We start from the raw sequence: 15236 nt of genomic DNA, 5'->3' as shown, positions 1-15236 counted from the left end.
CCTAAAAAAGCATCTTGCAAATTTGGAATCTCTAAAGTGGGAACTGTCTGCGTACTTTCCCTTATCCTTTTTCCTCTCGGGGCTGCCATGACCAGCAGAGACTAAGAGACTACAGATAATTCAGAGCTCAGAAATTAGTGAGTGGCATTCGAGTGCTCTGCCTTATCTCTAATTATTGCCATTGCAAAGGTTGGGAAACCTTTTCCTCTCTCCTGGCACTACTAGCTCACACCTGTGCTCTTCAGCCTTGCTCAGAAGGAAACCTTGCCCCCTGGTTTATTTTGAAGAGCTAAGAGAGCCAGCTTGTGTTTCAGCAGCTTCCCTCACTCCTGCTTCAAAATTTCTCTAGATCTCCACCCATTTTATTTTCTCACCTGCTCAAATGGTAAAGTGGTTTTTCTGAATTCTAAGGTTAACTCTAAGGTTAAGTATCCTGGGAAATTCTGTTTTCTACATCCATCTCCCCACCCCATGTACGTGTACAAACACGTACACAGACTCACTCACTCACTCATACAGACACTTTTCATTGCTTCCTCTCCACTGGCTTATTTCTGTCAACCTAGAAAATGTCTCTGTCTCTAAAAACATTCTTTCTAGGGCACAATTTAACAGTTTGAATCAAAAGCTGTAACTCAGTCATGCAGTGTATCTAATAATCCTACCTCTGCCACCCTGCTCTAGAGACATCATTGTAAATATGGAAAAGACTGTAAGTATTAATTCGCTCACCACGTGAGTATCTATAATCATGGAAAATTAGAAGCAATTTAAATGTTCAAAAGTAGGAGACCAGATAAGTAACATTTGTATGTCAATTCAATAAAATATTATGCATCGAATAAAAGTTATGGTTCTGAAGACTATGTAATAAAGTGAAAAATGTTTAGCAAAGTGTATTTTAAGTGCTTTGCATATATTATCAATTTTAATCCTCCAATAATCCATAAGGTAGTTATTATTTTTAATATTCTTATTCTAAACATGAGGAAAATGAGGCACAGGAGATTAAACAGCTGCCCAAGGTCACACATAAGTGGTGGAGCTTGGATTCCACGATACTCTCCCTCAATATTAAAAGTAGGTTATGGGGCTTCCCTGGTGGCACAATGGTTAAGAATCCGCCTGCCAGTGCAGGGGACACAGGTTCGAGCCTTGGTCCAGGAAGATGCCACATGCCGTGGAGCAACTAAGCCCATGCGCCACAACTACTGAGCCTGCGCTCTAGAGCCCACGAGCCACAACTACTGAGCCCGTGTTCCATGGCTACTGAAGCCCACGTGCCTAGCTGTGCTCCACAACAAGAGAAGCCACCACAATGAGAAGCCCACGCACCGCAACGAAGAGTAGCCCCTGGGCTTCCCTGGTGGCGCAGTGGTTGAGAATCTGCCTGCCAATGCAGGGGACATGGGTTCGAGCCCTGGTCTGGGAAGATCCCACATGCCACGGAGCAACTGGGCCCGTGAGCCACAATTACTGAGCCTGCGCGTCTGGAGCCTGTGCTCCACAACAAGAGAGGCCGCGATGGTGAGAGGCCCGCGCACCGCGATGAAGAGTGGTCCCCACTTGCCACAACTAGAGAAAGCCCTCGCACAGAAACAAAGACCCAACACAGTCATAAATAAATAAATAAATAAATAAAAGAACGTGAATTTCTTTAAAAAAAAAAAAAAAAAAAAGAGTAGCCCCTGCTCGCCGCAACTAGAGAAACCCGCACGCAGCAACGAAGACCCAACGCAGCCAAAAATAAATAAATAAATAGATTTTTTAAATAAAGTAGGTTATGAAGCAGTATATACAATGCATGCATTTATGCATGAATATATGTATATAAGTATATATTTAAATGTTCATTCCTAGGAAAAAAGACAAATATACCTCAAACGATTGTATGATTGCATTATGGGAGTGGTGGTAGTATTAGAGGCAATTGTTACTCCCAAAGAATATTTTCCAAATATTCTTTGTGTGATTATACTAATTCTATAATAAGCCTTACATTTAATATATTAAAAAAAAAACATAGTCTAGTAGCTCTCTTATTCATAAACAGCATCTACTTAATGTCGTGTACACCCTCTGAAATCATAGGCAGGGTTCAAGGAAGGAGCATAGGTCTTACACTCAGACCTGAATTTCGGTGGTAACTTTATCACTGAATAGCTATGGCAAGTGAACATGTTACTTAGCCTCAGTGACTTCATCTGCAGCATGGGAATAGGAATATCTCTTTCTGGTTTTGTGTGAGATTTAAGTGCAGTGAAATGTGCTAAAGAGCAGGAAAGACTGACAGCAGGACGTATTTAAGTTCATTTCTCCTCCCTCTGCTCTGATGGCCAATCTCTCCCCTTCATTTTGCCATCAAAAATTTTGAACAAGGGCTTCCCTGGTGGCGCAGTGGTTGAGAATCTGCCTGCTAATGCAGGGGACACGGGTTCGAGCCCTGGTCTGGGAAGATCCCACATGCCGCGGAGCAGCTGGGCCCGTGAGCCACAATTGCTGAGCCTGCGCCTCTGGAGCCTGTGCCCCGCGACGGGAGGGGCCGCGATAGAGAAAGGCCCGCGCACCGCGATGAAGAGTGGCCCCCGCTTGCCGCAACTGGAGAAAGCCCTCGCACGAACCGAAGACCCAACACAGCCAAAAATAAATAAATAAATAAATAAATAAGAAAATCCTTAAAAAAAAAAAAAAAAATTTGAACAATCTGCATTTCCGATTCTTTCCACACTTGCTCATCGACCCCTGTAATCTGAATTCTACCCCTCTAGAGACCTCTCTAAGAAACCACTTTCTCTGTGTCGCCGGGTGGACATGTGGTTGGAAGTGGTCTTTTAAGACCTCTGTGCTGTTGTTTGCTTGGTCCTTGACCTTCCCAAGTCCTTGTGGTGCTTGATACTCTCATTTTCTCAGAACTCTTTCTCCCTTGGCCTCCAGGATGTTGACCTCTCCTTGTCCTCTTACCTCAATGACTGTATTCTTCTTTACTGTGTCCTTTACTGGCTGATCTTCCACAAAACATGCTTAGATGTAAATGTTATGCAGATAATTGCCTTATATCTCTTTTCCATCAGCACTTCACAAGAGAGCTTCTCTAATTCCATGGTGTCAGATGTCACCTCTCTACAGAGGACTTAGAAGTCAACATTTAGGATGCTCTCTGCAGCTCACCTTAGATAGTCCTCCCAAGTCAATATGTGATGGTCAGACTCATCTTCATTTCCTCATTGGTCTCTTTTCACTCAGTATACTGATCTGATTTCATCAGGTCATCATCTTCTTAGTCATTTTTGAAGTCCTTTCCTTTTCGTTACTCCCAATCTTTCTTCCAACTTTTCAGTCATATGTCAAATTTAGTTGACTGCTTTAAAAATATGTCCCCCTTTTCCCTTTGTATTGCCATCGCATAACTGAGGCCCTTTTTATGACTCTTCTGGAATATCAGGACAGCCACCCAGCATATTTTCACACCTCCACTCTCCCCTCTGTCCCCCTCCAAACCATTTTATCTGTTGCTGAGGAACAGTAATTTACCTAATGCAGAAAGTTTCAGCTCATGTTTTTAATGCAGCATAACTCAGCAAGAACTCCTGTCCAAAACTACATGACAGTGATTCTCTGAGTGGTGTCAATATAATGTAAAAAACCCCACCATTGAACCACTGATTTAAAAGGATTCATTCCTTCAGTCATACAACAATTAACTATATGACAAGCACATTTTAGGCACTAAAGACAAAATGGTGACCAAAACAGACACACTGTCTGCCGTCCTGAAGTTGATACTCCCGAAGGCTGAGGCAGATAAGAAACAAGTCAACGTATAGTCAGATGGCAGCACATGCTGTGGAGAGAAGTGAAGCAGGATAAATAAGATGGGAAATGGATGGGAGGTTAAGAGCTGACGTTGCACAGGTTGAGTCCTCAGATCAGGCCACACTGAGAACGGTGCTTGTGCAGGAACCTGGACGAGGTGAGAAAGTGAGCCATCAGGATATCTGGGGAGAGACTATCCAGGTGGAGGGAGAACAGTCCTAGCCTTTTGAGGATGCGCAAGAGGCTACCATGGTTGGAGCAGAGTTGGGGGAGGAGCGTTGTAGGAGATGAGGTCAGAGGCCTAGCAAGGGGCCTGATCCCTTGAGGTTTTGTAGCCATCTTTAGATCTTGAGCATTTACCTTGAGTGAGATGAGGAGCCATTCGAAGATTAAAGAGAAAAAATGTCATTTTCTGAAGTACCTTTTGAAAGGGTCACTCTGGCACCTGTGTGGTCCAAGGGTGCTGAGGGCTATTCAGATAGCACCCATGTTAAAAATGAAGATAATATTAACAGTGTAACAAACTACAATTGGAGCAGTAACCAAAATACATCAGTCACAGTGGCAGGGACCAGTGTCTGGCCAGTTCACCATCCACCATTGTACCCCAGTACCCAGCATAGCTCAGCACTCACAAAAAATGTGTTAAAAAAAAAGTGAGCGAAGGAATGGTTGCCATATAGCTTAGGGTAACTTGGGTAACAAAAAGACCCAAAATGCAATGCCTTGAGCACCGTAAAAGTTCTTTCTCCCATGACCATCTAAAGCAGCTTAGGGCTCAGGAGAAGAGTTACAGCACTTGCTCCACGCCATGTTGCAGGGACCCAGGCCAACTGCCTCTCTGCAGTCTTCAGCAAGTAGCTTTCAGAGCACTCGCGGTTTTCCTCTCCGTTCCAGCTCACAAGAGGAGAGAAGAAGTGAGTGTCAAGGCATGAACCTGGCGAGGCAGGTTACTAGCCAGGCCTGGGAAACACAGGTACCACTTCTCACAGCCTGTCGGAGAGAAGTCAGTCACGTGGCCCCGTCTACCTGCCAGAGGCGCTGTGGGTACGCTGTCGCTGGGCATGTGGCTCTTGCATTGCTGTGCGAGAAACGTGGAACGGACTTGGGTGCACAGCTAGCCGGCTCTTCCATAGGTGTCCTCTTACAGTGCCAGGAATTCTTTTTGAATATGGATTAATGTATGCAGTTTTCAGCATAATAAAACATCAAACAGAAGGATACAGAAAGAAATTCAAATTTGCCATTAATCCTTTGTTAATGAGAATATATCACGTACCTTCCCTTAGAGCTCAAGGTTAGAATAATGAACTTGTTTTGGCTAGCAGTGTTCCATGCAGCCTTCAGACAGAGCTGTTTGTACACTGAGAGAAGGCATTTTTTGAGTGTCCTCTAGAAAGTCTTTGTCAGCATTTTATAGTTTTAGAAGACAAATTTGTTTTTGCTCCAAGTGTTTTCAAGCGCTTCAGTGGTCAAACAAGTTTTGAGCCGAGCTGTCAATGCCAAAACAGAGAGGGGGCCAGGGGAAAAAATTGAAAATAAATTCCACAGTCTAAAGCTAATTTTTTCAAAGCTTTTGCTCTTCATAGACTTGAGGTCATTTTTATAAACTGAGGAGAGTGGTTCTTAAAATTCAGTTTCTTCTGACACCCAAAAATTGTCCAAGTAAATTATATCATAGAAAATCTGTATGTTTTGGAAGTCACTGGTAGGCCTTCTATGAAGCAGAACTAGGCTTTATCTGTCTTTTTTTAATGCAATTCTAAAAGCAATTTTATCAAATTCTACATAAAGATGTAATCTGTTCTTTGCTATTTCTTAAAATTACCTATTACCTTTAAAAGATCCTAACTTTAGAAGACTAATTAAACTTAATGCAATAAGGCATTATTTTTAATAAGAGTTCTATTACTTCAACTTTAATAAATGAAAACATCAATGAACTACTCTTTTACCACACCTAGAGAAGTGTTTGGGACATAAAACAGTTTAAAGCCTTCAAAAGGCATTGAGTCGGTGTTTCTCATAAGACCAGCACTATTAACAACTATAGAGCGTTTGAAAGTCCAGTAGCATACTTCTCTTACAATGGAAGCTTTCTACATTTCAGCCAATATTTTGACGTGTACGTTCCATTTTCCCCTTCCCCCCATCTCAGTGAAGTGGGGAAATGGCTGATCTATTTCTTAACCTTCCCTCCCTAAACCCTTAGGCAAAGGATGCAAGTTAGAATCTATAAAATGCTTTGCACCCATGGTAATAGGTACTTTCGTTACTCTACTCCTGGATCTTCACTACCTTTATTATTTTCCTTCTGAAAAAATTAGGGTAGGTTGCCAGTTGTAACATATTCTTCACAGATTCCTGTTTCTCAAAGGTATGGGGGCAACCCAACTACCTTAGCAAAGGAACACGGTGTACTTGCTGCTGCTTTGGTGAAAGCAGACTATGAATATTCACTAGTCTCAGACATGTGGAGGACAACATGAAAACTGGAATTATTATAAAGCTTTAGAGAGGAATACTGAACAATACTGAAAGTCATCCTTTGTCAATTACATGTATTAAAAACTCAGGTCCTTGGAGAGTTCTAAAACACACAGATCAAACATTTTTTAAAAAATGGGGTGGGCAAGGGAGTTGAAGTTACTACTTGTTTTAACCCTGGAAATCAGCTAAAATTTCTCACATTTCACACCTGCTTTTTGCAGAGCTTTCTATTGTAAAACATAGCTATCTTTTTTCTATAATTCTCAAAACCTATATTGCTTAAATCTTGGTTCTTTCTGTTTTGGAAAAAAATCAGTCTTCTAACATTTTTCTAACTGAAGTATCTTTAAATTTATATAATAATAATATGGTTTATTTTTTCTTCTTTCTTTCTGAATATTTCTTAGCCTCAACCTGAAGGTTTTTTATTTCTTCTGAAATAGTCATTTGTATTTACTGTAATTATAAATGTATTTCATTGACAGTGTTTTAAAGTGATCTGAAGGTAGAGGGTTGTGCTTCCCCTAGGAATTCATGTTTCAGAGCATCAGGAAAACCTAATGCTATTGCACTAGATCTTACACTAAAGATTTTGATACTCTATTGAAGATTACCAATGAGAACAAAGATTCTTTGTCATAGATAGATCCCTCTTTATCAGGAAGATCACATTCAGGTAATAAGAGCAACTACGCTTTGGCTTAATGAGAGCCATTTTAGAGAGGCCTCTTCTAACTCAAACTTTAGAGGTATAAAAATGTAAGTATAATTGAATGTGGTTATAATTTCTTTTTAATTTCTCAGATCCATTCTAAAATTATCTGTGTAAATTATCTAAACATGTAAATTGGTGTGCAGTAGTGGCAGACACAAACACTTTCTTACTAGTTCCTAGAACATCACCTTAACTGTGGGCAAATAGCAGCAAAATATTTCCTTGGAGATTTCACAGTTTTAGAAGTTTCATAATTACATCAACAACAACAGCTACTATTCATTAAAAGTACAAGGTATTATTTTAATGCTTTACATGTATTATCTCATTTAATCCTTATGACCACCCTATGTTAAGTATTGCTGCCATCCCCCTTTTCCAGATGAGGAAACTGAGAGTCAAGTAGGGTCTTACAGTTGGTAAATGGTGGAGCCAAGATTCCAACCCAAACATTCTGGCTCCAAAGCCACCATGATAGCTATTATGGTATGCTGTCTCCCTTTGTTTTTATTCTTGATGGAGCCTAGGGTTTTTGTTTGTTTTTTGTGGCTGCGTTGGGTCTTTGTTGCTGTGCGCGGGCTTTCTCTAGTTGCAGCGAGGGGGGGGCTACTCTCCTTTGCGGTGCACGGGCTTCTCATTGCGGTGGCTTCTCTTGTTGCGGAGCACGGGCTCTAGGCGTGCAGGCTTCAGTAGCTGTGGTGCGCAGGCTCAGTAGTTGTGGCTCGCGGGCTCTAGAGCACAGGCTCAGTAGTTGTGGCGCACGGGCTTAGTTGCTCCGCGGCATGTGGGATCTTCCTGGACCAGAGATCAAACCTGTGTCCCCTGCATTGGCAGGCAGATTCTTAACCACTGTACCACCAGGGAAGTCCCGAGCCTAGGGTTTTAAACTTTAAGAATTCCAGACAAGTTGGCCACACCGCCATAAATAGAAAATATTTATCCATTACCAAGCCAAAGATTAGTTATCCACTCTAATTATATGCTTATTTTGTGAAGATTTTTATATATGTCAATTTCATGGGATCATTGTGACCCTTAATCAGATATACTTTCCAACGGGCTTTTCATAAAGAGAGATTATAAACATGTAGATGAATACATGTTGCTTCACTATGTGTTCTTTATTCGATAACACAGAGTACATGGATTGTGCTTAATGGTCTTTTAATGCAGATATGAATCTTTGAGTTCAACGAAATTCGGTTCCAAATCTCCAAGGCAGCTCTGTATTTGGGTCTACCAAATGTAAACGAGCTCTTGTTTGCATATTTGTAATCTTCCTGCATGGGGACGGCTTACTTACTCTGTGCTCAGTCACCTGAGTTGTATTTAGAAACTGTTGGCCGTTTTTACAGAGGCAGTCAGAAAACCTTACAAATGTACCTCCTGATAAGCATTAAGCCCTCTTGGTCAGCCTGAAATACACGCTATTTGAAGTAAGTTTCGTGTTTATATTTTTTTTCCATCTTGGCTAATATAAAGATTAACATTAAATATCACAGAAAGAGAGGTTGACAAGTTAACTCCATGTCTTTTTATGGATATTTTATGGCTTAGATATAAGCTACATATTACCCCAGATCATATTGTCAATATATACTGAAAAGATGTTAAATAGGCAATGAATGTTACATTGGCTTCTGATTACATTAGAGGTCAGATTCCTCCAGTCTAGTTCTAATGCCACCCTGATATTCTGAGAGTCTGGGTTTTGTTTCTGTTTAGCTATAAAATGTGGATAGTAACAAGAACGTTATAGGCCACAATGACCATTTCTATGCTGCTATCAGATATCTTTGTTAATGGAATGGTAAAGTTCAGCATATAATTTTATGCCAGCGGTGTATAATAAACTGTCGTAATTTTAAAGATAGGACTCTGATGACTAAAAGTAATATCTGCTTGTTATCTGCTGTTTCTATTTTAAAGAAAGGAGGGTCTGTTGTTGCATACGTCTTACCATTCCTACTGGGCAACTAATGGTTCGTTTTGTTACAGAATATGGAAAGTCTCAATCCCACACCATCTCATGAAAGGATTGGACCTGATGATGTTGAACTGATGTCTGATGGAAGGTAATTTTAGAGTTTTCTCCTTACACTCTTTATAAGAATATGAATAGACTTTTTTTTTTTTCATTCAGTGCAATGTGCATTGTAAGAACTAAAAAGAATAGAATTAAAGGACTATATGTTTACCAACAGTATTTTATAGCGAGGAAAATGTTTAAATGGAAAAATCTACCATGGTGCTGTTAAAGGCAGATAACCATATTCGTGTTTTGTGTTGTTTCTAGTTTTGTTTCGTTTTGATTAATTTTTTTGTTTTGTTTTTTGAATTTCATAAGAATTTTATTTAGAGCTGTTGAGCTTCTAAAATAAATGAAATCATAATTTCAATGAATGAAAAGCATTGTTATAAAACAGAATGACATTTTATGATATTTTGTTTGTAGCAAAGAAAATGAAAAGGACGGCAGACAGACCCAGCATTTTGAGGTGAGTAGCTAACAAGTAAGATTTTGACTATGACAGGTCTGTTCCTACGTTCTTGAGAGTTAGTGTGAAGTATTATTAGCTTATCAATAAGGGGTGATGACATTCAGTGACGGGATTGTGATTGGTGAGAAAGACAAATGCCAAGATGTGAAGATTCCTTGAGAAATCATAAGAACTCCACTCTTTTGCTTTTTAAATTCTTTCATTTTGCTTGTGAAGATAAACTTTAATAGCATGGAGATTTCTCCTTAGGTTTTCCATAAAATCAGACAAAACAAAAAGCCAAAGCTACTAGTTTTATTTTCCATGATTTCACGCAGTTTTTAAGTGATTAAAATAAATAGTGAATTTTAGTGGATTTGTCAAAGAGATGATCTCATTAATTTTCAAATTAACATAAAATCAATTCAAGTTATCAAATCCAGTTCATTTTCTGAGTTTTGTGTCTTGTTTTAAGTAGACAACAGAGAAAAAATATCCAACTCCCTTCTGTGGTCTATATCTTAAAGTTTCGGTGACTTTCCTGGCTTTCCTGTTGTCCTCTGGGGGCATTGCCTTGCTGACCCAAGTATTTGGTTTCCTTTGCTCCCGACGCTGGCTTCCATTCAATGTGCTGAGCCTCATTTTTCATTCATGCATGTGTATGTAATCCAGTACTTCCACATGCTTCCAACTGCACCTTCAATCTTATTATCAGCTTTCTTTTTGGCAAGAATTAAAGCGTTTCTCAACCTGTCCTTGGATTCTGACTCTTGAGATATTAATTATACATAGAACTTCCCCTCTAACCCAGTGATTGTTAATCTTTTTTGGACACTAACCTAACTCACTGATGGGTTTATTCAGTAATATGTATTGAGTCCTACTATGTGCAGGTAATGTGCTAGGAGCTGGGATTTAATAACAGCTGCAGTTCCTACCTCCATAAAGTTTTCCAATCTAGCAAGTTAAGAATTCAAAAGCTATGGACCCCCTTCTTAGAAAAATGCCCACTCATGTAGAATTTGGCATAAAATTGCTAGAAATGAATGGCCACCTGACACCCCGCCTCTGCAATGTCCTAGACTCCTCATATCTCCTCTATGCAATTTCTCACGTGCACTCCTTCATTAACGCAGCCAGACGAAGGGAAGGGAGGCTGCTTCTTTTTGACTTTACAGCTTCTGAGCCACTGCTTTCATCTCTTATTTCCAACTCCTTTATGCTTCCTTCCTTGAGACCCAGGCAACAAGCAGACCTTCTTTCCTTGTCTCTAGTCACCTTTTTTCAGAGCACAGCGTCCCCATGGTAGTGTTGTTTTAGTTTCCTTCTGTTTCCTCCTTTCTCTGCTGTCTTCCTCTGCTCACAGCAAGCACCTACTCATCACGCCATTGAACCTGATTTTAAAGCAAATGGCTTTACCAGCCTCCTAGGGAGGTCTTCTCAGTTATTCCCTTTTATGCCTCTTATCATTTAGGAGATAAAAGGGTAGAGAGCAGCCTTTGTGGATGAACTACGTAACTAACTCATAAATTCCAAGTGGCACCCAAACAAAATGCGTGCTGAACTCCGTTTACCTTGGTGTTTTTGTGGACAGCTCCCACAGCAGAGGATGCATCACGGGGAAAGAATCTCAAGTCTTTCTTCCGTGGGCCAGGATCTATTCTTACTTGTGTCACACATGTGCATTTACCAATCAGCACCTAGCCCACTGTTGGCACTCCTGAAGCACTCACTATTAATAATCATTGTAATCATGGTAATTTCAGCTAGGAGATAAAATTAGGCAGTGAGTTAGAATCCAGACTAAGCTCTCTGTGTCATCTTTCTTTCACAACTGTACCAAAGGAGGGAAAAAAGACATCACTCCACAAGATTAGGACTGTGTTTCTACTTGTGATGGCATATGTCTCCTTCACTGAAAGAAATACATTTCATTATTAATGAAGGACTGTGAAAAGGTCTGTCTTCCATTTTTAAACCTCTTTCCCTTGTTTACAGTCTATCATAATTTCCTACTTTTTAATATATGGAGCACTTTCTAGAACTTATACAACCCAAATAGTTAATCTGGTTTTCTGATAATATCGCACTAATTCCTAAATTTCAGAGATGGAAAGGAAGTCTGGAGGTTGGTTACCCCTAGTAGAATTCTGTTTGTTATTTTTTTTCAAGTCTCCTATAGCATCAGATTGAGATGCTAAAATTTACATGCCCACTGTGAATGGATATGATAAAGTTTCCAATTTCATTTTCCACTTAAGGCAGATTTTGTCCTCATTAATATTGCCCTTGAAGTTTTTCCTTCTAAACGCCCAGATTCATATACGGTAACACAGCAGATGACAGCTATTGGAGAAAGGTGCTTGGTCTTTCTTCTTTCACTGGTATTTTCATCAGAATGAGGAACATTAACCTTCAGCTTCACAGATGCTCCTGCGAGGGATACACAGGCAGAAAGAGGCTGGCTTAGAGTCTGCTGCTCAAAGGCAAATGCAGACACAGCTGTGACTTTATTTTTTAAATAATCATTTTGCAGCCCTAAGTGTGTTTTTGTCTGAAGGCATGTATTGAAAAGTAAACATGGGCCTATACTTCGTTGCATGTCTTTTTACTTTCTTTTAATTATACAACTAATCTTATCCAAAAACAGAGTCTGCTGAGATCTCGGATGGTCAATGAGAGTTTTCCATTTCTATGTCATCTGAATTTCTTAATGTGGTTTGCATTAAAATTTGTTTAGTGACACATTGGCGATGGGGAAAAAACGTTAGAGTCACTTCAAAATGTCAAAAATTTAAGTATGATTTCTTCCGCTAAGTTTTGGAAAGGCTGACATTTTAATAAAATACCGTTTGGGCTGGATGAAATAGGATAACATGTGCAAGAGCTTAAGCCCCCTGTTCCCTGAGCCCGTGGAGTTCAAAGACTTTGTTCTGTTTGTTTTTAAACTCATTTGACAACTGGAAGTATCCAGGAGAGAGGTTGTCCTTAAAACTAGCAATTTCTAGATTCTGAAAGATAACACTGAAAAATTTTCAGAGTTCAGTTTACAATGGAGTTTATACTTTATGCTTCAATTTGATTCCTTTCAATAAGTTATTTTCTATTGTGGAAATATTTTAGGCTTCTGTATAAAATCCAGAATAGTAAAATTATAACCTTATACTTAATCTTTTTTGTGAAAAAAGCAAAACATGTAAAAATTATTAAGTACATGGATGGGTATTACATTACCTGGAAGAGGTCATTGTAGTCAGAAGTTTAAGGTTAATGAAGTGTTAAATTCTTTCAAGATATTTTTACATTCTTCATGCTTTCTAAGCCTACTGCTTAAAAGAGCTTAGAAGCATACCTTTGATAACAAACAGGACATTCATAATAAACAAAAGACTATTTCCCTTTTTCTTATCCTGCTTCAAAAAAAAAAAAGTGAGGAGAGAAGATAAGACTTTCTAATCAAGCGTAAGACTTAATATGAATTGTCACAAGAGCTTAAATGCAGGCTTTTATTTGCCCTGAGAAGGTTTGAGATAAATTCTGAAATATCCCTGTCAACAAGTGTTTATGAAATGGATGACTGTTATTTCAGCTTCACTGTATATCATGGAAGCTTTGGGATTTGTTACTGGCTTTAATATCAGAACCAGAAAAAATTTAAAAGCGTTATTTGTTTAGATTCATTTCCAATTCCATCCAGTCTTGAAAGAGCTACAGAAGCTTCGTGATTCAGATGAATTTGGGGAATTTGTTATGTTCCTTTTCCTTTATTGTCAAGCCAAACAGTAAATGTTTATACTTCCATGTGGCCCTTCTGTTAACTCTGTGTGGTTTCTTCCTGTGCACACTGCCTTGTGCAGGGCACTGATAGTGTCCTGCCCCGCTCTGGTGAGCTAGTAGTGACGCTGCTTATCCAAATCCTGTGTAGGGAGGGAGAAGGGGTAGAACAAAAATTCACCAGCGACTTGATGCCAGGGAAAGAGCAGGATCAATAAAGTCAGGATAGAAAAAGCCGGGCCCAGCCAGACAGGGACAAGTCTTAACGGGGCTCAGGTGGATGGGCTAGTAGTTAATGGTTCCTTTACCTGAATGTGAAATGTCACCTGCAGCCCCAGGCAAAATGAGCTCTCTCTTATTTGCCCTCTAGCACCCTGTGTTTTTCTTTTATAAAATGCATGTGACTTGACACTTATGTGATCAGTGAATCCCTTCCACACCAAATCCCCTATCTTGTTAATCCCTTTAATTCCAGTACCTAGCACATAGTACATGTTCAATAAACACTTGCCAGATGAACGAATGGGAAGGGGAGGTAGCGCATAAATGGAATTAGCATTTCTTCTACAGTTATTATGGGCTAGCTGTTTTTACGCTACATGTTTTTCACTTAATCTTCACAACTTTATGAAGTTTTGTTCCTCTAAGAGAGAAAAAGCATCTCAAGTACAAAGAAGTTTTACTCATGGAACATCTTGCAACTGGTCCCCTGTTTTTGAACTCCAGTCTCTTACTCTAAAACCCATATCTGACATACCATATCGTCTCTCCAAAGAGCCAGTCCCTCAGTTTGTTTCATTACATGAATATTTAGCATGTTTTCATACGGTACCACATTTTGGACAAGGGTTTAGTGTGTGACATCACAGCACAAGGACCTCTGAGTTGATACGTGTGCAATGAATGTATTTACCCCGATTTAACTGAAGATACAATTTGTATAAACAACAAAAGTTGAAACCAAAAATATTTTGGTATTTAAGAATGTCCTTGACATTTTAACAGTAATGATCTAGTAGGAGAAGCAGACAAGCAAGTAGACAGGCACGGTACTCTAAATAAGCGCTGTTAGAGAGTGGGAAACAGCCTGGTGAGGTGCCTCACCCAGACGAGCCTGACAAACATTTGAAGGAGGAGTAGTCTTTTTGCTAGTGTATTGCTGTAGAGCCTATATAGCCTCCGAGCAGTATCCTTAGCTCCATGTGCCTGTAAACCCTGGGACCACACCAGCAGGCCACTCTGCGACCACAGGCAAGGTGACTGTGTCTGGTTCAGAGATCAGCGGGGCCAGAAACTGGGAACCAGGCCTCCAGATGCAGCAGGCAGGTGAATGAGCAGCCTCGGGGGCTGCTCGGAGCGCAGCAGCGCAAGACCACGTGTGCGGATGCGCTGGGGGGGAGCCCTGCCAGGTGAGTCCGTGGCTGTGCGAGCTCTTGTGCGTTTATGTAGGGCTCATCCCTCCCTTGCTGGGCAGATCAGCCAGGGGGTCCAGAAGCTCATGTCAGTTAACGTAGGTGTGCAGTGTGAATAATATCCCGTTATACATGACACAGTGCACGTTCTAAACACGCATAAATGACGGCCCTGACCGGCCTCTGCTTGACTCCAGATACAGGGACCTCTTTGCTGTTCCTCAACATGTACGAGATGACCATGCCTCAGGGCCTTTGCACTTGCTTTCCTTCTTCCTGGAATGCTCTTCCCACAGAAGAGCATCTCCTTCGTGTCTCTGCTCACATGTCACCTTATTGGAAGGACTGTCCCTGGCCACCCAATAAAATAGCAGGCCGTGGCCCGTACCTCCATCATCCTCCTTACCCTGCTGTGTTTTCTCCAGGTCCATATCACTACCTGACTTTTTTTTTCTTTATTAACTGTCCCCTTCTTTAAGATTTATTAGGACAGAGACTTTATTTGGGCCACTGAAACTTCTCCATCATCTAAAAGACTGTCAAGCCCACGGA

At 40.4% G+C, this 15236-nt stretch overlaps 1 protein-coding gene across 10 annotated transcripts in view; it reads left to right on the top strand.

Moving 5' to 3' along the window:
* Positions 1-15236, top strand: part of FAM13A (family with sequence similarity 13 member A) — a 340103-nt gene that overhangs the window by 285765 nt on the left and 39102 nt on the right. For all 10 annotated transcript variants that reach the window (XR_009008361.1, XR_009008360.1, XM_057546846.1 and 7 more), the window contains 2 exons: positions 9017-9093; positions 9474-9516. Coding sequence is in view for 8 of the 10 variants with exons in the window: in XM_057546846.1 (XP_057402829.1) it covers positions 9017-9093; positions 9474-9516 (120 nt within the window). In the remaining 2 variants the exon portion in view is untranslated. The remainder of the gene's footprint in view (positions 1-9016; positions 9094-9473; positions 9517-15236) is intronic.

This window comes from Balaenoptera acutorostrata, chromosome 5, assembly GCF_949987535.1.
Source record: "Balaenoptera acutorostrata chromosome 5, mBalAcu1.1, whole genome shotgun sequence".
Taxonomy (NCBI): domain Eukaryota; kingdom Metazoa; phylum Chordata; class Mammalia; order Artiodactyla; family Balaenopteridae; genus Balaenoptera; species Balaenoptera acutorostrata.
Note: the sequence above shows the minus strand (reverse complement) of the source record. Positions and strands in the feature narration are given on the sequence as shown.